The sequence below is a fragment of the Chanos chanos genome, chromosome 4 (genome assembly GCF_902362185.1).
Source record: "Chanos chanos chromosome 4, fChaCha1.1, whole genome shotgun sequence".
NCBI classification, from domain to species: Eukaryota; Metazoa; Chordata; class Actinopteri; order Gonorynchiformes; family Chanidae; genus Chanos; species Chanos chanos.
The window spans coordinates 35,885,365-35,909,531 of record NC_044498.1 but is presented as its reverse complement, the minus strand read 5'-3'; the positions used below and the strand labels follow the sequence as shown (position 1 = coordinate 35,909,531).

General features: G+C 39.9%; 1 protein-coding gene across 1 annotated transcript in view; it reads right to left on the bottom strand.

Moving 5' to 3' along the window:
* Window positions 1–888: 888 nt before the first annotated feature.
* The window catches only part of LOC115810341 (gamma-aminobutyric acid receptor subunit pi), a 56,655-nt gene continuing 33,376 nt past the window's right edge, over window positions 889–24,167 (bottom strand). The window contains exons 2-9 of the mRNA XM_030772273.1: window positions 7,628–7,740; window positions 6,245–6,312; window positions 5,533–5,750; window positions 5,250–5,332; window positions 3,035–3,172; window positions 2,587–2,739; window positions 1,860–2,050; window positions 889–1,257 (exon numbers count right to left, since the gene is read on the bottom strand). Coding sequence (XP_030628133.1) covers window positions 889–1,257; window positions 1,860–2,050; window positions 2,587–2,739; window positions 3,035–3,172; window positions 5,250–5,332; window positions 5,533–5,750; window positions 6,245–6,312; window positions 7,628–7,740 — 1,333 coding nt within the window. The remainder of the gene's footprint in view (window positions 1,258–1,859; window positions 2,051–2,586; window positions 2,740–3,034; window positions 3,173–5,249; window positions 5,333–5,532; window positions 5,751–6,244; window positions 6,313–7,627; window positions 7,741–24,167) is intronic.

Here is a 24,167-nt window from a genome sequence, read left to right as displayed (position 1 = left end):
TACAAATATATGGGAACCAGAGAGCTTTCTAAAATCGAATTTTAGTCTGATTTAGATGTGTCAGGACTTAATGCTATTTGTAGTTTGTGCACATTTGTCCTGGTTTAGGATGGATATGAGTGTGACTGACAAAAATACAATAGATTCTCTGCAAGGGAAATGGTCTCACATGATGCGTTGTGTATCTGTGTATGCCATAGTTTAATAACGGAATAAGAATGTCTGATTAGCATATGTCACAAAGCTCTGTCGTATGAAAAAGTAAAGAGAAAAAAAACAGATAAAAGACTGGTATCTGCTTTTTTAGTAAAACATCCTGAAAATGAACCTTTAGAAGGGAGTCATATAAAGGCATTTACTGCAGTGGTCAATGAGAGTCAATATCTGTAGTCTGAAGGAGAGAGAGCCAAGGCCAGTGGATTTATGACAGTAATAAAGACAGAGTAACAGCCAGGCTGTGTAGTGAGAGCAATATAAGACAACTCTCCATATTACACAGTGTTTCAAAGCCAGCTCAGCAGTGTCATAACCAAACACCATATCAATCTGGGGCGTCAACGACACTCATTCATGTATGAAATAGAAAGCAAAGCATTCCATACAGTTATTATATTACTGAAAATGAGAGTGAATGATTTTCTGTTGACAGAAATGGAGCTTATTGACTCAGATATTTGATTATATCTCATTGGTTGTTTGAAGCTTTCTTACTCTCATTTGATTATATCTCATTGGTTGTTTGAAGCTCTCTTACTCTCATGTGATTGCATTGCTGTGGCATGGTTATACTCCAAAACCCCTTTACAAATGCACATCCAGACACATACACATACTCTCTCTCTCACACGCACGCACACACGCACGCGCATGCACACACACATTAGTGGTTTAAAAGTAGAGATAATAAGTCCAGTAGAGCAGATTCACTAGGATGAAGGAGAGGGGGAAGGTGACGCGTGAGTAGTTGTCTATATAATGGGGGTTCTCCACGTGGCAGCAGTTCACCATGCGAAGAATCTTCCGGATAAGGGTCAGAGTCTTAATACAGCGGTTCAGGGGCTTTTCAGGGACCTCTGGATTCTGGACCTCACTGCCAGAGGGACTGGGGGAGAGGCCACCTGGTTCCCCAGTGGGGCTGGGAGTAGGTGCTGGAGCTGGGGCCTCTTTACGCCTCTTCACTTTGGTTGAGTCGCTAGAAATGGTGGTGACAATACCATTCATCTCTTCATCACAGTCCTGCCGAGCCTTATGGTCATACTGAGAGAGAGAGAGAGAGAGAGAGAGAGAGAGAGAGAGGGGAAGAGAGAGAGAGAGAGAGAGAGCGAGAGAAAGAGAGAGAGAGAGAGCGAGATAAAGAGAGAGAGAGAGAGAGAGAGAGAGAGAGAGAAAGGGAAAGAGAGAGGGAGAGAGAGAGAGAGAGAGAGAGAGAGAGAGAGAGAGAGAGAGAGAGAGATAGCAGCAGTAAGACTGACTGATGATTATGGCTTATGTATCAATAAATAAAGCTAAGATAAAATGAATGGCTCCACAAAACAGGATTTGAGTGTTTCTCAGTGAGTCAGATTATTTGAGTCAAATTCAAAACTCTCCAACAGCAAAACAGCTGAGAATCATTTACGCTGAACTCACAAAATGTTTGTCTGAGACATGCCTATGCACACAAGATATAGAGACTTACTTGATGATGATGATGATGATGATGACGGTGAGGATGACGATGATGATGATGATGATGATGATGATGGCGACGATGATGATGATGATGATGATGATAACTGACACGGCCTAACAGTGTTGTTGTGGTAAGGTTGTGGTAATGTTGAGTATGTGAGTGATGAGGAAAAGTTTGTCAGACTCACCATGAGAGCGTTACAGTCAGGGTGGTGCAGGGTACAGAAGTGAGCCACAGCGTACTCTATCAGGGCTCCAAAAATAAAGCTAAAGCAGATGCCCAGATATACATCAATAGCCTTAATGAAACAGTTGGCATTAGGCAGAGATGTCCTCGCCCCCATCATTAGAGTGGTCATGGTCAGAACAGTTGTCACTCCTATAAGACACACACACACACACACACACACATACACACACATAAAGGGTCCGTATCTAATTAACACACGTAAACTGTCACTACATGGCAAACAAACACATACTGTTGGCCTGGACTATCATGCAGAAAGCTGAATTTGCATGTTTTCAGACTTTTACCATTGTACAGATATTATTTTAAGGGCCTAAAAATAGGCCCACATTCTACTTCACTTTAGTTAAAAAGACACTGGCAAAATGAATGATGATTACAGTGATGATAAAAAAGACAAAATAAGTTTATTGTCTGAGAAATTATTAAAGGGAATGTAACATCGTTACTTTTTAGTGGAGGTTACCTTGAACCGGAACAATTAATACAATTGTACCCAGAAGCAAACAAACCAGAATCATTGTTCATTGTCCTACTGACATCTGACTAAAAAGAAGTACCAGATTTATGACACTAGTAGAACACATCCACCAAAATACCAGAATATCTGATTTGGAGTTATGTCATTGGGCAGTTGGGACTGGGTCTCTGATTTGTTGATTTACCGATGCAGATACGAGCAGGGACTGATGATTGGCTGATCCAGAAAGACACCCAGGAGAGGACCACCAGCAGACTGGAGGGGACATAGGTCTCCAGGATGAAGTACAGAATACTCCTCTTCAGCTCAAAGTGGAAGATGAGTTTAGGATAGTGACCTGGAGAGATGGGCAAGAACTATGCTACTGAGCGCACAGAGAGGTCATAACCAACCATAAAACTACACAAACCCAAACAATCTGCCAGTTCGTTTACACACTAACTAATTAACTTGTTAATTAATTAAATGACCAAATAACTTACAAAACAAACCATGCGTGCGTGTGAGTGTGAATGTGAATGTGTGTGTGTGCATGCACTAGGTTGTGCACATGTGTGCACATGTGCATGTTCATGTGTGTGTGTGTGTGTGTGTGTGTGTGTGTATGTGTGTGTGTGCGCGTGTGTGTGTACCTGTCTCATAAATGGCCTCAGACACAGAAGTGTAGTGGTCCTCCACTGTATACTGGGCCAGTCTCAGTGTGTCCAACCCACTGACGGATTCGTTTCCCCGTGTCCAGTAAAACATCACATCATTAATGTTATAACCCCCTGACAGACAGACACAAGCAGAGAGACAGAGACAGTAAATGAATATGCTTTATGTCCATTTTCCAACTTCTTCGTCCATATTTATTATGTGCTAAAATATGACATTTTAAAGAGGAAAGCAAGAATGGAAGGCCTTGTGCATGCTGCACTTACAGTAAGCCCATATATTTTCTTTTGGCTGTAATTACACCCATAAAAAGTTATAACTCCTTTATAAATCCTTTATAACACTGACTTTGCTGTTTTTATGTTAGTAAGTCTTTGTGCACTTTTAAATGTTAAAATTATGCCTTGACTTAAGAGTGGTTTCTGTTTATGTAAAGGCCCTTGACTACAGCAAAAGGTTAGGACTGTGATGATAGGGCTTCATATTACACTTTTATATTATATAAATCATATATGTATTTTTTGTATTATATAACTGTGTATATTTATATTACATATGTCTTATTTAATATATTATATTTTATATAAAACACTTTTATGGATCATTGTCATCATCATCAATGTTTTGTTGCATGAAATACCACTCGTGTTGTACTTACATTATTAAATACACTTATATGTCCACTAGAGGGGGCTGTACTACAAGAGCTGTGTTTCACAGACAACTTGCCAATGATTTTTTTTTTTCCCCCATGTACAGTACACGTGATCCTCATTACTGTGAGATTTCTTCTTTCTGTTCTCACAACCCCCCAGAGAAAAAACAAGCACTCCCTCTCTTTCTTTCTGCTTTCTGTATATGTTTAAGTATGTATGTGCACTATTTGTGTTTTTCATGGAGATGTCAAGGAATTATGACTCACTCTGTTTTCACAAGTCACTACTGAATCTTAGTTGTTTCCTGAAATAAATGCGCTTATTTAGGTATTAGCATGTTGTGGTTATGATAATGTGCAGTTTAGTTCAAGGGACTGCTTTTGTAGTTTGTAATTATAATGAACATACAGGCTTTTAATTATATGTGGAGCTCTATTTATAAAGTGCAGTAGCCGGGCCGTGAGTAATGCAGCTGTGAATATGATGTTAGTGTGGTAATTCTATCCTCAGAGACCCACATGCAGCCATCATGTTTTCATTAGGAAACAATCAAGCTCGACTATAAACAACCCCCCCCCCCCCTTCCCCTTCAGTCATGGGGCAAATAAATATTTCAGCAAAGTTTGACTTCAAACACCTTTGACAAGGGTCAGGTTAAAACTGCAGGGTTTGAAACAGAGTGTGTCTATCCCTGGTGTCTGACTACAGTACAGTATGAAAATGAACCACTATGTGTGGGCAGTCCACACGTACACCGTAGTTTGGCAAATTCGAGCAATGGAAAAAAAAATCCTAATTAGTTGACATTAGCGTCACTCTGTGTTATTGGAATCAGTGAAGTTTTAAAGTGTTGGGTTGGCACACACCGCTGGCACAGAGTGAGCAGGCTGGTTTGGCTGCTAGTAAGATTTCCAGACAATAAAGACCATGCATGAAAGTATGAGTACCACAGAAAGAGAGAGGCAGAAATAGAGAGGGAGAGTGAGAGTATAGGATGGAGAGATGGAGAAAGAAGAGAGAGGAGTGAAAGAGGAGAGCAGCCAGGGATTTAGGGTTTAAACATGGGCAAATCTGGTTGCCATGGGTAACAGCACTGACCCAAATAAACCCGAAGTAACAAACATACACAGACGTACAAACAAATGAATACACGATTAAAAAAACACAGACACACACGGACAGACACACACACACACAGACACACACACAGAAATTTACATATACAAACAATTGCTTTACAACCTCTCTCTCTCTCTCTCCCTCTCTCTCTTAACAAGATTAAAAAGGACCAGCACTAACACAAACTCTTGCTTACTATCTTTTACTGTGGGGCCAAAATGCATGCTGATGAAATATGTAATACAGGAGCACTGCACCAATGTGACAAACAAAAGAAAAAAAACATCCTGTATCTAGTTCATGTTAGAAGACAGATAAATAAGATGTCAAGTAACAGAGGGTCTCAAAGAGAGAGAGAGAGGGAGAGAGAAAGAAAGCGGGGAGGGGAGGGGAGGGGAGGGGGGAGTTTTCCTACAGCTCTCCAGTTGAAGGGTGCAGGTTTGCTTGTCCATGGGGTATTTAGTCAGGTCCATGTTACAGGCAACAGTGGTTGTTATCCTAGAGTAGATAGACAGAAAACAGATAGAACTGAGACAGACTGGTCTTATAGCAATCCTGTTTACACATATATACAAACACCATATACAGAAACATGCACACACGTGTGCACACACACACTCACACACACACATACATACACATGCAGTCAATAACAATCCTATTATGCTGTATTGAGCTAATAAAGCCTGCATTCTTACCGGAGCGCATAAAGAACCGTTCCGTTTGGGAATATCCGGATCAGCCGGTTCTCCACTGTGATGTCATGCAGGAAGGACTTCTTGGAATCCACAATGAAGGTATCAGGAACCCAGAGGAGCTCCACGAGCCTCCCGTCCAAGCTTAGACTCTTATTCCCCTCAAACACCAGCCTCTCATCCGTCCAACGCTGACGTAGGAAAATCGTAGCGGTGTAGTCCTAAACACAGAAGTCCTGTCATTAACTTTATTATTAGGGACTAAAGATAAGGACTACTAATACCAACATTCACTGCTCCTGGAGAAGCCAGTTTGCCTCCATATAGAAAATTTGAATGTTCATACACTTTGGAAGTTCAGTTTAGATTCACAGCAGAGTTTCCTCTAAACCTGTTTCTGTGAAAAGAATTAAACCTATTCTTAAACTAAACTGCTATTTTAATGGAGATTGTCCACAGAAGATGTTTGTAAACCCACACTAATCTCTGCTTTTCCAAATCACTAGCCCAACAAGCTTAAATGTAGAAATATAAGGCCAGCCTTTGTTATACAAATCCTGGTCACTGATAACTAAATTTTACATTGTCAAAAGATGGAGATAAATAAGAGGTAAAGGTTAATCAGTGAATTTGGCATGTGACACGCTGCAGCCTGTTGTGAAAGTCACTGTGAATGAGGCAGCTGTCACAGGGAGGCTTTGGGAAGACAGCTCACCATGTTGATCTCTGAGATAGTGTCAATACTGGCTATATCCAAACTCATTCCCACTGTCACTGGACCATCTACAGAGAGAGAGAGAGAGAGAGAGAGAGCAAGGGAAAAAGGGAGAAAGTAAGAGAGGAGAAGACTGCTTAGTGTGAAATACAGTTATGATAATTTTGCATATCTTCACTGCTTTCCTTTTTAGCATAAACTCTCCTTTTGGTCACACTGGTAAACTCTGGAGAGATAAATCATAGGGCAGTAGTTTGAGAGAACAGAAGAAAGACAGGGAGAAAAAATGGCAGTGTGGATATCTCTCAGTATCTGTCAGTATTCTGAATATATTTAAATGGTTGGTGAGACAGGGCAGTAAGCATGCAGATGTCTTGGAGGGTGTATGTAGTTTAGAACTGCAGCATTTGTGTGTGTGAGAGAGAGACAGGGCAGAATATCAAATTTCTTTCTCTTTTTCCTACTTTCGTCCCCTTTTCTCTCTCTCTCCCCCCCCCCCCCCTCCCTTGTTCCCTCCATCTCTCTCTCACTCGATTCTTTAATTGCGCACTCTCACTCTTGTGTTTTTACAGGCAATTAAAAATAAAATCCGGTCTGTTTTTGTCTGTGTTTATTTATTTGTTCCTGTTAATCAATGTGTGTGTGTGTGTGTGTGTGTGTGTGTATACATATCTATCTATATCTATCTCTCTCACTCTCTCTTTATGCACACACACACACACACACATATATATATATATATATATATATATATATATATATATATATATGTTCACACATATACAGATATATTCATTTAAAGACACATTATTCATTTAAACCTGCAGAGGACCTCTCTCAACTCTCCACATTTCAGTGTTTCACAGATTACTGATCAGTTGTCAAACAGTCAAACACGGCTTAGTCACACTCAGGCCAAATCTCCCACATATAAATCAAACATATGCATATATATAATATATATACATAAACACAGCTATGAGTAAAATGCTCCAGTTGACACAAGAAACTGTCAGCTCCATCTCCCAGTGTGATTCTGTATGACAGAGATCCTTTGTACAATCATATGCAGTCTAAACAGTAGAAAATCTCATCTTTATGAGGGGAGAGGGAGTCATGCCTGCTGCTGCGTAAAATGAAGCCACAATCAATCTTCTTTCAAATGAAAATGTGTTGTGGGGAAATATTGCTCAGTATTCATTGTGTTTGATGTGTGTGTGAAGATAGCTTAAGTGACTGAAACATACATGAATGCACACATACACACGTGACTTACTCAAATACACAAATACATGCATTATAAATCTGCTGGGGTTTTTGGGATTTGTGTGTGTGTACATATGTGCATGTGTGTGTGTGTGCGCGCGTTTGATTGCGTCTTACTGTCAAAGAAAGGCCTGAGGTACTTGTTGTATCCTTTCATCAGCTTCTGAATAGTAGGAGGAAGAATCTCTCCCTCTTTCACTTCAGCACCTATCAGTGAGGTTTCCAAGATCCTGTAAAATGAAAGAAAAAAGATGAGAAAAATTAGAGCTCCCTCCCTCTCTCCCCCCCACCTCTCTCTTTCTCTTTTTATTTGTTCAACAGCCTTTGAATGCTCTCATTTCCAGTTCTGGTCTAATTACTCCCATCTTTGGTGTGATGCAGAGATTAGAATTCTACAGCTGAAATAACTCTTTAAGTGAGAAAATCCTGACACTAAGCATAACAAAAACAACTTTGAATAAGAAGAGGAGAGAAAGAGAAAAAGAAGAGAGAAAAATGTATTTTCATAATTGGATTACTTTGATCCTGTCAGTGTAGATGACTTGAAGCATTCCATCAGATATATAACTTTTCCTTTTCTTCTCTCTTCTCTCCCCCCAATTAAAGTCAGCACATTTTTCCCCCATCACAATTTTCCAGAAATATATTTTTTCTTATTTCAAGGGGTATAAGTCTAACAAATGGGAAAGTAAACCATGGAAAGTCATAAATCTAAGCACTTCCACGCTGAATATATCTTCTGCACAGTCTCTGTTTTAAATGCTTGCGAATAGTAATGAAAGCTTGTTTAATATGGGGAAAAGTGCAGAGACAAACCACGGATCCATAAATATCCCCTAACATGAAATTAGGCTCTGTCATTAAGCTCTTATGATGCTTGAAATGAAACCCGATAAAGCATTTATGAGATAATGACAACCACAACACCCAGAAAAGACTTCTGGAAGATTCTTCAGTGAACTGGTAACCACATTAAGCAGGTTCTGAGACTTAGCTGTACTAATGAATTCATTTCATCTCTTATTGTCATGGAGGGGACCTTGTATGGCTCAGTGGATGGAGCCATATCATAAATCATTGCATGGCACCTGACTTTTTTCTTTTTTTTTTTTTTGAATATGAGGTATTTGGATCCATGTATAACCTTGAGGGTCTATTTTAATCATAACACCTCGTTCTTTAAATCAGCCAGCAAAGTTAGAAAATGGCTGATTGCATTTCTAAGAACCTGAGGACTGAAGCTGAATTTTTACAGACTGTGGATTATGGAACAAAAAGGAAACAGCGACCATAATTTGCCAACTGCTGCAAGAATTCCACACATAGTTTTCAACTATGAGGACGTATACTGTCAGTCTCTGGTCATCTGGCCATCGATGATATGATCAGTCATCGTGGAATTTTTATATCAATATTTTCAGTCGTCATGGAATTTTTATATCTATGATATGTTTAGTCATCATGAAATGACTAGTTACAACAAATTTCTGTTTATATAAGACCGTGGCTTGACCAAAAACGTTTGGAAATGTATGGATTGCAGAATATAACCTTTAAAGTCAAATAGTACCATATTTTAATAAACTGAACCCTCATCAAGCTTTAAAATGAATATATATATTTTAAGTGCACATTGGTTACAACACTACAAGACAAAAACATTAAATGAACATGTTTTTTAATTGGCGAGCAAAGAGTTAATGGAGCCAGCTAGCCAGCTAACCAGACTTAACATCTAAGTAGCTACTGATCAGTTTTCTACCCATTTTTAAGTATTTGTTTTTAACCAAGCAGTTGAAAACAGTTGGTTTTTTAACTGCTGTTATTCATTGTAATGTAGATTCTGTTTGCCCCTTTACTATCCTCTACTGTAATGGATACATCTCTAAGAATCACACCATGTCTTCTCCTTTATTAATAATACTTTGACTGCAATGCTCTTAAAGTTTAGCCAACTTCCACTCTTTCCTTTTTTCGGTACCTTTAATGTATGTGATGAAACACTGTTTTATTTGTTGATGTGTGGTGTAATGATTGCTCAGAGATCAGAATGTAAAAATCCTACACCAAACCCAAACCCAAGACTAAAGTCTGATCTGAAATCAAACCCTGCCTAGGGTCTATTCTTTATCTTGTCCCTAAATTTCCCCTACTCCCATATGCCCCAGGACTCCAATCAAATATAATTGCAGGGTGTATTTGCGCAGCAGTTTCTGAGGTTTTTCTGGGCTGTAGTTGCCTGTGGGGAAAATGTATACAGTGACAGAGACCCACCAGCCAACTGATAAAAACCCACAGCCACCAGATAAAAGAGCAGAGTTTACAGCTTGTTGCCACTCATGCTGAACGTTTTGTTATGAAACTGGGTCACCTTATGTGACCCAGCTCGCACGCGCACACACACACACACACACACACACACACACACACACACACACACACACACACACACACACACAAACACACACACACATACACGCACACACACACACACGCAAACACACACCCACCCACCCACACACACACACACACACACACAATTACACAGAGAGACATACACACACAGAATTACACAGAGAGACATACACACAGAAACACTTATCACTGTGAGCTGTGACATAGAGCAGGGCATGCAGGAATTTATATCAAAGCATCCACATCCCCTCCTACAAGCACAAAATGTGATTGGCCATCTTCAGACACAGAACGTTCTGCTTTCAATGAATTCCAGAAGGGATGGATGGAGAGAGAGAAAGATTGTGTGTGTGTGTGTGTGCGTGTGTGTGTGCGCACATGTGTGTGTGTGTGTGTGTGTGTGAGAGAGAGAGAGAGAGGGAGCGAGAAAGAGAAAGAGAGAGAAGGAAAATGAATTTCAGGAGGAATGAATGAAGAAAGACAAATAATTGTGTGTGTGTGTGTGTGTGTGTGTGTGTGTGTGTGAGTGAGAGAGAGAGAGAGAGTAGGAGAAAATAAAAGATGAAAACTGGGAGGCAGCATGTCAAATCACAGAGGAGGGGCACTGAGAAGAGAAAGAGAAAGAGAGAGCGGTGGATAGATAGAATAAGAAAATGATATTGAGGAGGGAGGAGGAAATATTTGATAACATGGGGGAGTAACCTGGTGGATATGCAAATTACGCAATGCAACAATGAAATAGAGAAATTCAAAGATGTCAAAATGATGAGATTACCACCAGACTGACATTTTCTCATTGGCAGCACGTAATGTTCTATTTTATCACCGCAGTGTAATCTCTTTGTATTTTAATTTAATTCTGGATTATGCTCTTGGTATTAGTGCTGTGTTGAAATATACAATAGGAATGTGGAGGTCAGTGTAAAGTCAGAGGTAATGAAGCATGGTGAGAAATCCCCAAGTCCTGAAATATTAGCTGACACAGTTGATGTGAGGAGCAGAGATTCAATGAGGGAACTGATTTGACAAGAGGAGAATGGATGGCCTGTTAGTTTAATGTTGTTGACCTCAACATGGCAGTTACCATATCTCATTCAGTATTTGAGAGGAGGAGAAATGGAAGGGAACGGTATTGCTCGCTCTCTCTCTCTCTCTCTCTCTCTCTCTCTCTCTCTCTCTCTGTCTCTGTCTCTGTGATGTGAGGCTCAGTCTGTCACATCAGCTGTGACAATCCCAGAGGAGCAGAATCAACCCTCAGACCGATCTGTGGCAGCACGGAAATCACACACGCAATATTAATAAGCACTGAGAATTTCCTCTGAAAAAAGTATGCCACAGGCTGCCGCACACACACACATACACACACACACACACGAAGAGGGGTAGCAGAGAAACAGGGAAATGGATCCACACATATGCACATACACAAAATACAAGTACATATACACAGACAGGTATACACAGACACACTTACATTCACACACACACACACACACACTCACACACACACACACACACACACACAAGCCCTTGCAACAAAAAAAAATCACCATGTATTCTGTACGTGTAAAATCCTATATTTCCAAATATACTGAGTCCAAAACATATTTTGCAATGCTGTCATGAGACCAGACAGAGTCACGCTGCATGACTGGGGTCCCCATGGTGACTCTGACAGCAGCCACCTGAGCGTCATGTTGTGTTTAATAATCTCTCACTCACAGAGGGATGCAGCTGGGACACTAAATGACCACTGGTACTCTGTGGAGACATGGAACAAGCTTAGCCTACGTCTGCTCTGACTCACACATGTCAAACACCCAGTGCCTCAGTGCATGTATGAATGTGTGTATCACATGAAATGGCAGCTTTCATTTGACACATGCTGGGAAGAATGGACATATGAATGGACAACTCAGAATAGAATAGAATAGAATAGAATAGTATAGAACAGAATAGAATAGAGGCAGCCAATGGCTTAGGGCTATGTTTATAGTTGACGGTCTTACACAGAATAGTGTAACATCCAACACAGACTATAAATATAGACCATTGTGTTGGCAGGGACATATTAAGTGCATACATTGGCTTCATAACAGACTGATCATACGGCTGTCCTCATTTGCATAAGTAATTAATGCATTAATTGCCCTCCACATGTTCCAAGTGTGAGCAGTCAGAGCAAGTTTGCTTGAGCCGGTTTCCCTCAGGAAGAAAAAGATGGCTGAGAGATTGGGACCCTCTCTCATGTTAGTGGAATGTATGTTGACTCCAGTCTCTAAGCTGTCTGTGGAATTTGTGAAAAATAGAGAAGACATATTCCCTCCTTCTTCACATGAAGTGAAATGAACCTCTCAAAATCAATTTATTAATTGTCAGTCATCTCAATATGGTAAGTGGCAGAAACTGGTTCCATTGGAGAAGAAGGAGGCAGATGCAGGAGAAGATGACAGTTAGAAAAAACACTGACAGAGGTCTTAGAAGAGTTTTTCCAATGCTGTACAAAGTGAGAGGAGTGCGTAAGAGTGAAAGGAAACAAGGCTGTCATTTTGTAGTCTTTCTTTGTTTTTCTTCTCCTCTGTCTTTCCTTCTTTCTCTTTCTCTCTTTACTTTTTCTCCAACAAAAGCAAAACCAGCCGAAACTTGGAACAGATTCAGAGTTTGTGCAGCGCGGTGCAGTTCTTGCAGTGAATACCCTAACTCAGTATTCAAATCCTCAACATACTCCAATTCTCAACAGAATACCACTCAAATCAGCTTGCTGACATACCTAGATGTCCTCTGACAATTCTGCTCATCTCTCCCTCTCTCTCTCGCCCCCCCCCCCCCCCCCATTCCCTCTCTCTCTCGAGCACTGGTTTCTTCAGCACTGGAGGGAAAACATACGTGGGACATGGAATGGATTTAGATGGATTGAGAAATGGACAAATGGATAGTGCATATATTTTCCTCATCTTCCAAGCGTGTTCAGAACCCCCTGCAGAAATGAGCAGGGGAAGGCTCCAGTGCTATTGTTAATATTATTCATACCTGCCACAAACACCATGAGAATACCGTGACTGATTTTTTGCATTGGTTAAGTATCCCCTCCACAATGCATCTGGTTGAAGCCAGAGGGTTTTTTTTCCCCAGTTCTTACATGATGTCCACGGCCATAAAATTGTCTGCACAGTGTAGTCATTCCTTAATCCCATTTACATGAAGGAAAACTCATCTGTTCCATGTCTCCGTAAGCTGCATGTCTCAGACCCTAACATGTTCCAGTACATTTTTCTAATAAAGAGATGTAATAATGAATTTTTAAATTACATAATATGAAATTACAAATGACTTTGTCAAACGTGCCAAATGTGCGAGAGAATTCAATTCCATCTGCCTCTCCCTCTGTGTAAACCTACGATCTAACTCCTACCGCTTACACACGCAAAAACCCTTTCAGAGAGTAACATGTTAATCTTATATGAAGCACAATGACACACTCCATTACAAGATTATAATCGGAATTATAATACGTATGATTTAAATATAGTCTACACATGACTTTTCAATTTGTCTTTGGGACATCTAACATCTCTCATGGTTGACAACTATGAAATTAAATTTCATATCTGAATTAACTGATTTGGCTCTAAGACCAGCTAAGTCAACCAGTGATAAGATTGCAGTAGAGAAGAGTGTATTGAAGCAAAGTTGGACCATTTTCAAAGTATACTTCAGTTCCAGAATGCCATAATGCTATCTGAAGCAGAAGCATTGTGTGGATACGTGGTGTGCTTGCGTAATTGTGGCATCGCTTTTTTCTTTTAAATCATAGAAAAAATTCTCTTACACTGTAAATTGAGGAGTCAGGACACTGTCATTATTTTAAATGTCACAGCCTGGTTTCAGTCTGCAACATTTTATCTGTGTTCAAAAACAAGATACAGTATCCCCCCCCCCCCCCCCCCCCCCCCCCCCCTTGTCATGCTCTGCCTGCTCTGCCTGTCTCTATCTGAGCTTTGTCGAGGTGTTGCACAGAATCCCAAAGTATTTTTTGACTAAAGGTTTGTTCAGCTGTCCAGTTATAGCTCGGTTCTGTTGTCCATGCTACATATGATTCTCCCTGTTCAAAAACAACCAGTCATATCGCACACCACCTTGGTCTGACTTGTGTACCTGTGTGAACAGATACAATGCCATTATATACTGCCAGTTATCATTGTCACTGTACTAATTGCAATTACATTAACCATTACACCGAATGTTTGTCAAAGTTTCGCTTTGGATAATGCAAAGTTTCGCTTTGGATAATGGTAATCCTCACTAAATGCTCATAGTGTTGTACATATTTGTAACAACTATGCTTATTACACTATAATAAAACATCATCAACATTGCAATATTAAATATGTTCATTAAACTGCAATTACATTTTGCAGAGGAATTGGGGTACCGGCATAGAGCATGTGCTCAACGGACACAGTTTTTCCACACTTTTCTGCTGACAAAAAGTCTAAAGTTCCATTCTGACAGGGATTAACATCCTTGTTAATCCCACTCAGAGGACTTTGACAATACCTCTGGTAATCAAAGGCTTTAACACAGGGAACAGACACTCAAATATCTGCATAATACATTTAGCAGTTTGTAATCCTACCAACACATGTGATTAGACTTCAGTCTAACCTTTTATTCAATATAAGGTCTGCAAGAAAATGCCTACTGTTTAATTTAGGTTCTAATCAGAGACAGCAACTGTAAACTCACATTTGTAAAGCCATGTTTGGATAATCCAGTTAATATTATCATGCCCTTGGGGAAAACCCCTCTTTGAAGTGTAGTGTCCACTAGGCTTATAGTAAACCGGTGGGTTAAAACTTAACAAAATAGATAAAGCTTATATCTGTACAGTGTATATGGCCTCCATTAAAAAATTGCCGATCCTAAGTCATCCTTGTTCACTATCAGCATATCTGGTACACCAGTGACTTCTTATCTGGTACACCAATGAACCAAAAGAGGATCAAATAACAGTGATCTAGTCAAGAAAAGCTAATTGTCTCAAAGATTTGCACTTGGAAGTTAAATATATAAATTGAGTTTGTTCCATCTGTATCTGTAGATAAAGAAATCATGTTTCCAGGTGTCAACTTAATGAACATGACAAATTGATGATTAGAAACTGCTGGAGAACAGATTAAAGTCCTCCATTTTTATCAGTGTATTGTTTGACTTCAGTGACATTAACTATGCCAACACAGCACTGGCATATGTTCACATCCCCCAACATCTGGCGTTGCTTCATCCAAACTGACAGGCAAATCTATTAGTTCAACAATTTAGAATACCACTCCTGCTCCTCTACTTCACAAGTCTGATATTTCCAAAGTAGTTCAGGCTGACCAGTCCGTTTATGCCAGGACTATGAAAGTGAAACAGTGTCATGAGCAGTTCAAGGATGAAAGCAGGAAGAAGACAGACAGACAGACAGATAGAAAGGCAGACAGATAGAAAGACAGACAGATAGAAAGAAAGAAAGAAAGAAAGAACGAAAGAAAGAAAGAAAGAAAGAAAGAAAGAAAGAAAGAAAGAAAGAAAGAAAGAAAGAAAGAAAGAAAAAAAGAAAAAGTTGCTGCTTGACAAGGGATACTTGGTAGTTGCTCTCCCGGCAGGAATCTCATGACTAAACTTAAGTGTTTATCAAGAAAGAAATACTGTACGTTGGTCATGTTCACTAAATGGAAGCAACACAGGGGTCCAAGCTGTTTATGTCCAGAATATGAAACAGCAGGACTCTATTTAAACATTTACCTACAAAATTGCATCTAAATTGCATCTGTCATTTTCTCAGTGTGTGTACATGACTTACAGGTTTTAGCACAGTGTGTAAAAGGCCTGTTTTCTAATAACTATTCTACATATTAAAAAAAAAAAACAGTTAGGATGTTCTGACAGTTCAGGGTATGATGTAAAATACAGAAAACCCACATGAACTCAAGGGTTACTGGAGGACTGTCATCACTCTGTGTGTACAAAAACATGTCTCACGTGTTTCTGTGTGCTTACATAGGAGGCACCTTGGGAATTACGCATGACTAATCGTGTGGATGTGAGCATTCTGCCTCCTTAATGGGCTAGGCACAAGATGTCTGGAAGTTTCCGTCCCTGAGATGGCAATCCAAGCCCCGCGTCTCCCTCCTTGCTTATGACCAAAACATGTCGGAAGTAATAATGCTTATCCCAATAGGCTGTAGACAGCTGAGGGAAATACAATGGCTCCTGCTTCCCCAGGACAGTTACTGACAGGCTGAATAATCTGCCATGCATAATCAGAAGGCTCTATGTTTTAATAGGCATCTTACACTGCCATGAAATCATCTGGAACTTTCTGGAAATCTTCTGAAACACAGTGAAGCACTCTGTGATGGGGAAAAGATTGGCCAACAGAGATAACAGAGATAAAACTCTGAAGAGCAGACATAACCGTTTCTGCTTGAGAAATGTAACAACACTGGGGAATGAAGCTGTAATAATAACTATGGCAAAAAAAAAAAAACTACAAATATAAATTAATGAAAAAAATGGAACCTAGTTCAGTAAAACATAAAGAAAATCAAAAACAAGAAATATGCACCCAAAAAAACCATCATAAATAGTCAGTTCACTAATACAGAGACCAACGGAAAGCCATAAAAAGTTTTAAAGTCAGTCTTAAGCGATGGCATAGACTGATAGACTGAGCTGTTTTTTTTTTTTGTAGACATAGTTATGCAATCTAAGTTGACTGTTACCATCTCCTCTCCATTTTACCCAGAAACACTAACATTCTTCTGAATGTGGTGTACGAGAGCACGAACACTTATGCAATTCATTCGTTAGGGAAGATTTCACTGCATCGGCTCCAACGACCCATCGAGGTGTTGAGTTCCTCAGGAGTCCATTGAAAACTCATTAAATAAGCATATCAGGTATAAGGAACACCTCATTAAAAACATGCCTTGACAGCTGGATTGAAAACCATCACTGACAGCATGCATCGTTATACAGGTTGATTGGTAAAGACCATCTGCCTTTGATGGCATAGAGGTTTACAAGCCCTTTGGTTCGCTCTGCATTTCACTTACTCTTTCCTGAGAATCTATAGCCCTACATATTTTTAGCCCGGTCTAATACCAGTACGGTCATCAAATGAATGATGAAATAAAGATGGTTTGAATTAGGTATGTTTGTGTAGGTTTAAGTCAAAACTGAGCTATCTTTTCATCTAGAATCAGGAAACATTGAACCATTCCCTCTGTGTGTCACTTTGTGGCTCTCCAGTTTGGTGTGGTCTTCCAGAGAGAGATGCTGATTCCAACTACCAAAAAATTTTTTGGGTGTATGGTATCTTCTGGAGAAGGTTGATGCTCTTAATTTGGGCAAATGTGAAGTGTGTTCTTGCTCCATCTGAACAGTCTTGTGTATCTGAGAGAAGTGAATGGGACCTTAGCATTCGTCTATATAATGCCCATGCTAATACAAGGTCAAGACACCAGATTCCCATTTGCTATATGAGTTCTTTACAGAATACAGGAGAAGAACATATGGTGAACATGCCCTTTCTGCACCCAGGATCACACACATTTCAGTCAAACATGACTATAAAACCAAATTAGAATCGAAGAGTACATCCAAAGCAGTCTAGACTCTCTTATCCAAGTGCAATTTTGCAAAATTTGTTTTGGTCTCTTGATTGTGCAAGCTGATTGTGGTCAACCATCCAGAAAATTAACTGAACAGAATAATTGCTTTTGTTTCTCTCACACTTCATTAGATAAAATACACATAAACAAGTTAATTAATCAATCTGACACAGTATCAAAATCACACAGACATTGTTTGGGTGAGAAAAAGTCTTGTCTGGACAAGATGAGAAAAAACCCCCCCATAAAGCTTCATTAAAAGGCAGAAGCTTTTCCCTGTTCCATTTTCAGCAGACACAATTAACCACTACGGGTGACTGAATTTATTAGAGAAAACTATTAGAAGATTAATGATCAAAATATGGTTCTTTCCAGACAACTTTAAATACTATGTTCCTATGTATTCAGAAAACCCAATTACCCATCAACTCTTCGAAGTCATTACTAGACAGTTGCACTCCCTTGAAACTCTGGCCACAGTTAGCAAGTGTGGCACAGTGGGTATTTACACCCTGAAACCCACATATAGGATGTACCTATGGGCTACAAGTCAGCGGCTTAACTATTAAGCCATTCATTGGCCCCTTAGCAGACAGTTTAATGGACTAACTGGTACATGCATTGGAATATTCAATTACACATGATCTTTCATTAGTTTCCCCATGAGCACGGTAGAGACCTTAATAAGGATGAGTGAGGCAAGAGCACATTTCCTACCATATGTGTCAAACCAGACACTGCACCTAGGAACAACACAAGTTAAACAGTATTGTGGAGTACCAGAATGTACCATGGAGTAGAATGCTATTCACACAATGATACCCACACACTACAGATGAGCACCTCTGCCCTGTGAGTGAGCTGTAGGTGTGCCACTTTGAAATGTCAAAAATAAAGAGCACACACTGCTTAAAAACACACACACACACAAGGATACTGATTTAATGTATTGGATTAAATTTCTATATAGTTTTTGGATACTGAACATGAGATTTTTTTAGATGGTCTTTAAAGGTTAGGATCCAATATCAGCAATTCAAGAGAAAAAGAGAATGAATGAGGAAGGGAGAGATACAAAGAGTATATGTATATGTGTGTGTGTGTGTGTGTGTGTGAGAGAGAGAGAGAGAGAGAGAGAGAGAGAGAGAGAGAGTTCTCCTCTTGTACCTTTGCTTTGAACACAGACTTGAAGCTGAGGTTCCAAATCTGTTAAAATCTTATATTTTTCTCTAGAACTGAAGAAAGAAAGAAAGCAGTTTCCCTCAGGTTTTCCCTTAAAGATTCAAGAATGTACAAATTTTTAGTCCAAACTGAAAAACATACTGAACACAGATAAGCGGCTGTGGCTCCAAAACAGTCACATATTTTTAGCTGCAAATGAAAATGATCTATTTTTAATTTCAGTGTTTGTTCAGTCACATTTTTCTAATGCAAGGAACGTTGCCATGGTGATCACTTCGGGTTCAAAACTTCTGTGGGTAAGGTTCCTGACATGCTACACAGAAATGAGGGCACTGTACATTTTGGGTAGCTGCAGAAAAACAGTCAAGTAATTGCCAGTTATGGGAACTGTTGTTTCTCTCCAGTGCGCTTAGTGTCACAAGGTTGTCGAACTGTCAAAAGTTCAGTGATCCAGCAACTCAGTGTTCAACATGTTAGCCAACACAGAGAGAGTAAATGAGCAGGAAAACCATTATTCTGGAATGTCCTTCTGGCCAAGCTCATATTACATGAGCAGCTACGAGGGAGATATGTTATTCTTTATTCAGCTATAACCAGAAAACATAAAAAACACAAAACTAATAACTATCTCTAGCGAAAATGTACCTTATACTCGATCAATAATTTGATACAGGTCAGTTTATATTTCTCGTCTTTCATCCTTACATTAACTTCATGAGTCCCATATGAATCCCACAAGAATCCATATTTCTCTTTACTGACAATGGCAGTCAACACTAGGTATTTATATCACTAATATTACTGTGTATATGCTACTGGATAAATAAATCTAAATAAGGGATAAAAGAGGGAGGTGCTCTGGTCAGCTACAGAGCTTCAGACAGGGTTGAGTTATTCAGATTATTCCAATAAATGTCCACCAGAGATTAGGGAAGTTATACTACTGTAATCATTACACTTTTGACATGTGACAAAATGAGCTAAACTGAATAATCTCAACTAAATTTAAAACTCAGCTCAAAAAGACAAAGGACGTAGCTCTGAGAGCATATAAAGAGAACAGTTTTAATCTCAGTGCAGACCACACAGCTGTTCTGCCAGAATAACAGAGCCAAGCAACTATCTATCATCAAAAAACACTCATCTAAATCCAATTACACACTTATCCTCATACGCACTCTTCAGAGATAATCCCAAAAAGCCAGAGAGCAAAACCGCTTCAGCGAACTACCTGAAATAACCACAACCACGCCATGCACAGCTTTAACCTGGAACAAAGGAGGCGATGAAAACGTGCACGCGGAGTTTGGATGAGATGACCGCGTCTTTTAGGGGTGGAACCATTAGCTCTATTGTCCCTGCCGAAAGGAACGCCTGCTTGATGCTTCTTGGCAGATAGGGCCAAAGATTCGTGCTAATTCCTGTTAAGAATGACGGAAAGTGAAGTGAGGGACCAAGTTCCACAAAGAGATGAGAAGGTTTTCTTCAACATGGTATCCCCCAAGCAACACATTTAAGATCATTAGCACGCTAATACAAGGCTTATCCATGGCTCCCGCTTTCCAGAGTGTTCTCCTTCAAATGTCACAGCTCGATTAAGACTTTTCTCTGTCAGTGAGGAGAAAATGTAGTGCTTTTTCGAGTTTCAGCTGGTATTAATACAACTCACCTTTGTTTAAGTGCGTTTGACACCCACAGAGAAGAAACGTGCTTTGACTTGCTCTTGTTTTTTATATGTCTCTATGGCAACTTTTTGACTGACAGAGCCTACACTTGACATAATAAAACGTGGATTAGAGGCTGGCTGTGTCTATGAGTATATACATATACATATACATATAAACATAACATCTGAATAATCCTTGGTAAGAGATTTGAACACAATAGGCAACTGGTTGGTCTTGGTTAAAATAATTAGCGGACGACTTTGGACAATGTTTGTTATTAATTTCATAGGCATGTGGTCAGTAGTTCTGTGCCTCGTCAGTTGTATCAGTGGCTGCATTAGTCAAGGCATTCTAAGAGCGTTTAAAAGTGTGCTGCTTCTGTGAAGGAGCCCAGCTGTGAGAGTCTGTCTTTTTCTTTTATTCTCAGATCCTTTACGCTTTGATCTTTTCCAGTTGAGGAAGTGAAAAAAGAGCGAGACAGTGAAAGCAGCATGAGGGAAGAGACAGGGTTTTCATTTGGAGAGAAACACAAGGACCTGAGAGGAGCCAGGCATTCAAGGGCACATTTTCAACACACACACACACACACACACACACACATATTTCTCTCTCTATCTCTCTCTCTCTCTCTCTCTTTCTCTCTCGAACACACATAAATATTCCCACCCTTCGTCTCTGCTGTTGTATGCCTGTCTTTCTCCCTCTCTCTTTTTCTGTCTCTCACACACACACACACACACACACACACACACACACACACACACACACACAGATCCAGATACAAGTCTACATTGCTTCACTGCTTTTTCAAACCGCCTTTCACTGTGGGGGATCCTGCTTCACAGCCTCTCTGTGCTCTTTATGTATTAGACATTATAGACAGTAAATGTACAAGTTCACCTCTCTCCCAAAGAGGTGCCTGCAGCTCACATACTCACTCTGTCTTCATCACGTGTGGTCTCAACAGATCACAGGTCATAATCATGCTGCTACATATAAATCTATAACTGAAAGCCATGGGAGCAGGAGCAGATGGTTAGAAGGCGTTGGACTAAGTCCTGAGACAAGTTAGCCTCAAGAGTCCGTGTGGAAGATTTCATCAACTACACTCATGGCATGGCCAAAAGGACTTAACAGCTGACTTTGGAAAGGAGAATATTTAACATGCCTGTCAGGTTATTGTTTCTTTTTTCTTTTTTTTTTTCCCCAACGCGTTTCAGTACCACAGGCTATTGCTGTCAACTCCAGGTGAGGACTTAGAAGTGATTGTGCTGCTTTAGGTTAAGGGTGGTGCTGAAGCAGAGTTGTGATTGATTTGACACAGCTCTGCACTGGACAACAGGAGAACCCACTGTCAATAAGTTTCCATTCTATTTCAGGCCTTTGTGTCATCAGTTCATGCTCTGTCTTCAGTATGAAGACTGGAACCTCTCTACCCTCTCTAACAAAAATAACTAACGAAAACATGGGCTGCTGAAGACAAGGCAGGCATTGTGTCCTTCTGCAACCACTGCAACCCCAGGGCTCCTTGGAAATCAGTCAATAAATATTTAGATATCCTTTATTAATAGGTTAAAATCCAGAAATTCATATTACCTGGAATTAATATTTTCAACTTTTCTCCCTTATTTTCAGTCGAAGACACAAACACCAGTCTAGCAGGGTAAGTGAATTAAAGATTATGTAAACATGTTCTATTCCCTCTTCATCATTCAGAAAAAAGGCTCTAGGTCCAGACACCCATTCTGGTCTAAGGTACATATTGGTCTAATATTCAGACATATCAAAAATGACATAGGATATCCTGTCCCTGCTACTCTAATCTGATCGAGGTTTATGTCTCATTACCAGAGGATGGGACAGTACCCACTGTTGTGTGTGTAGATATGTTGGGGGGGGGGGGGGGGGGTGGGAGAGGAAAAAAGAGAGAAATGAGAGAGAGAGAGTGGGAGAAAGAGAGAGAGAGAATGAAATAATGAGAGAATGGGAGAAAGAGAGAGAGAGTTTGGTGTGTTTCGTCATAGATATGGCTCTGACGAGCCATTCACAGGTCACAGTTATGTTTAAACCTTCTTAACATATCCCATCTCTTTCTCTGCATGTGTTTGAGGTCCAGATCTGCCACGGTGGCGTGTGCATGTTGTCCACTGGTTTGCACTGAATGGCAGCAGAGATGTGGCTTCGGCAAAGTCAATGACAATTTACACGGTTTCATTACAACATAAGGGTTTGTTTGTATTGATGTTTGTGGATGAAGTGAATCCAACCATTCATCTTACTAGGATACACAAAATCATTACTCTTTCTCTCTCTCTCTCTCTCTCTCTCTCTCTCTCTCTCTCTGTCTCTCTCTCTCACCATCTGTCTCCATCCAGCAGATGCAGAAAAACTATGTCTGCAATTATGCATTCACACATAGACACACACACACACACACGCACACACAAACAGACACTCATGGATCTAGGCAAATGATCATTTAGCTAATTTTTCCACAGAACAAATAAAGATGAAACACCAGGTCAGTGTGAAATCCAGTGTGGTAGAGTCCATTACACATAACACACCAAAGAAAAATGGATAGTGTAAATCTTACCTGCTGACTATGAGAACGAGAAAGACAGAGCAGCCAGAATTGAGGACCATCATCATTTCGGGAGGAGTGGATGAGCCTGATGGAATCTATCTGGAAAAAAAATATATAACACATTCACTGTACAGCATTCATCTGTTTCTAAACACTTCCCATTTGCTGAAATTTGCGTCCACAGAATGCGCTATGACAAACAAACAAACAAGCAAGCAACAACAAAATAAAAATGTGACAAGCGTGAAATAAATCATAAAAGATGTTCTTTCGAAAAAAGGCAAAGATAACCAAATGCTGTCTTAATGTTTTACTGAGACCCACCTTATTCAAGGTAAGGATATTGAGATATTCTTAAATAATTTGTGCAGTAACAACAAACACAACGTGTGGCTCTCACTACCAGAGAACTTTTATGAGGACTTTTGTTTCTGGAAAACTTTTGGTTCTGGAAAACTTCCTCAGACTTCTGTCTTTCAGTGAACAGCTGTTTGATACCTCAGCAATCCTCTCTCGATTTTTTAAATGAAACATGACGATTCATTAGTGGATTTTATCTGATATTTGACAGTCATGAGTAAAACTGTTACATTCCTGAGACATCATTTACCGAGCTCTATATTGTATATGTCAGGCTACTTTCTCGTATTGAATTAATTAGTGCGGAACCTTTAGGGAAATGCTGAATTGTAGTTCTGTCAAGAGTCCCTTCATGTGTTGAAGTCCCAGCAAAACCAATGAAAGTCATGTCTCAGTCATGGATCATCTCAAACGATGTTTCCAAACCACTTTTCCCCTGTGTGGCTGTCGCAGATGGTTCAGACCCCGATCTTTTTTTGAGGAAGTGCCTTCCATGTCCTCTCTGGAGAGCTCCTTAAAATCTTCAAAGAGGGCATGTTTTGAAATGAAAAGGCTGAGGCTTTTTCCATATGCAGGTAAACGTCAAAACACATCACGGTTACAAAAAATATGTGCTTTAAACAGTATTTGACCATAGTCGATCTTTTCATCAGACTGCTATGCCAATATTACCTGAGCCACTGCTATTCATAAAACATTGATCAGTTGAGTAGCCTTCATTACTGAAGCCCTTGCCAAATGTACCCTGACAACCATTCTTCTTAAACATGATGGAATAGCAACTG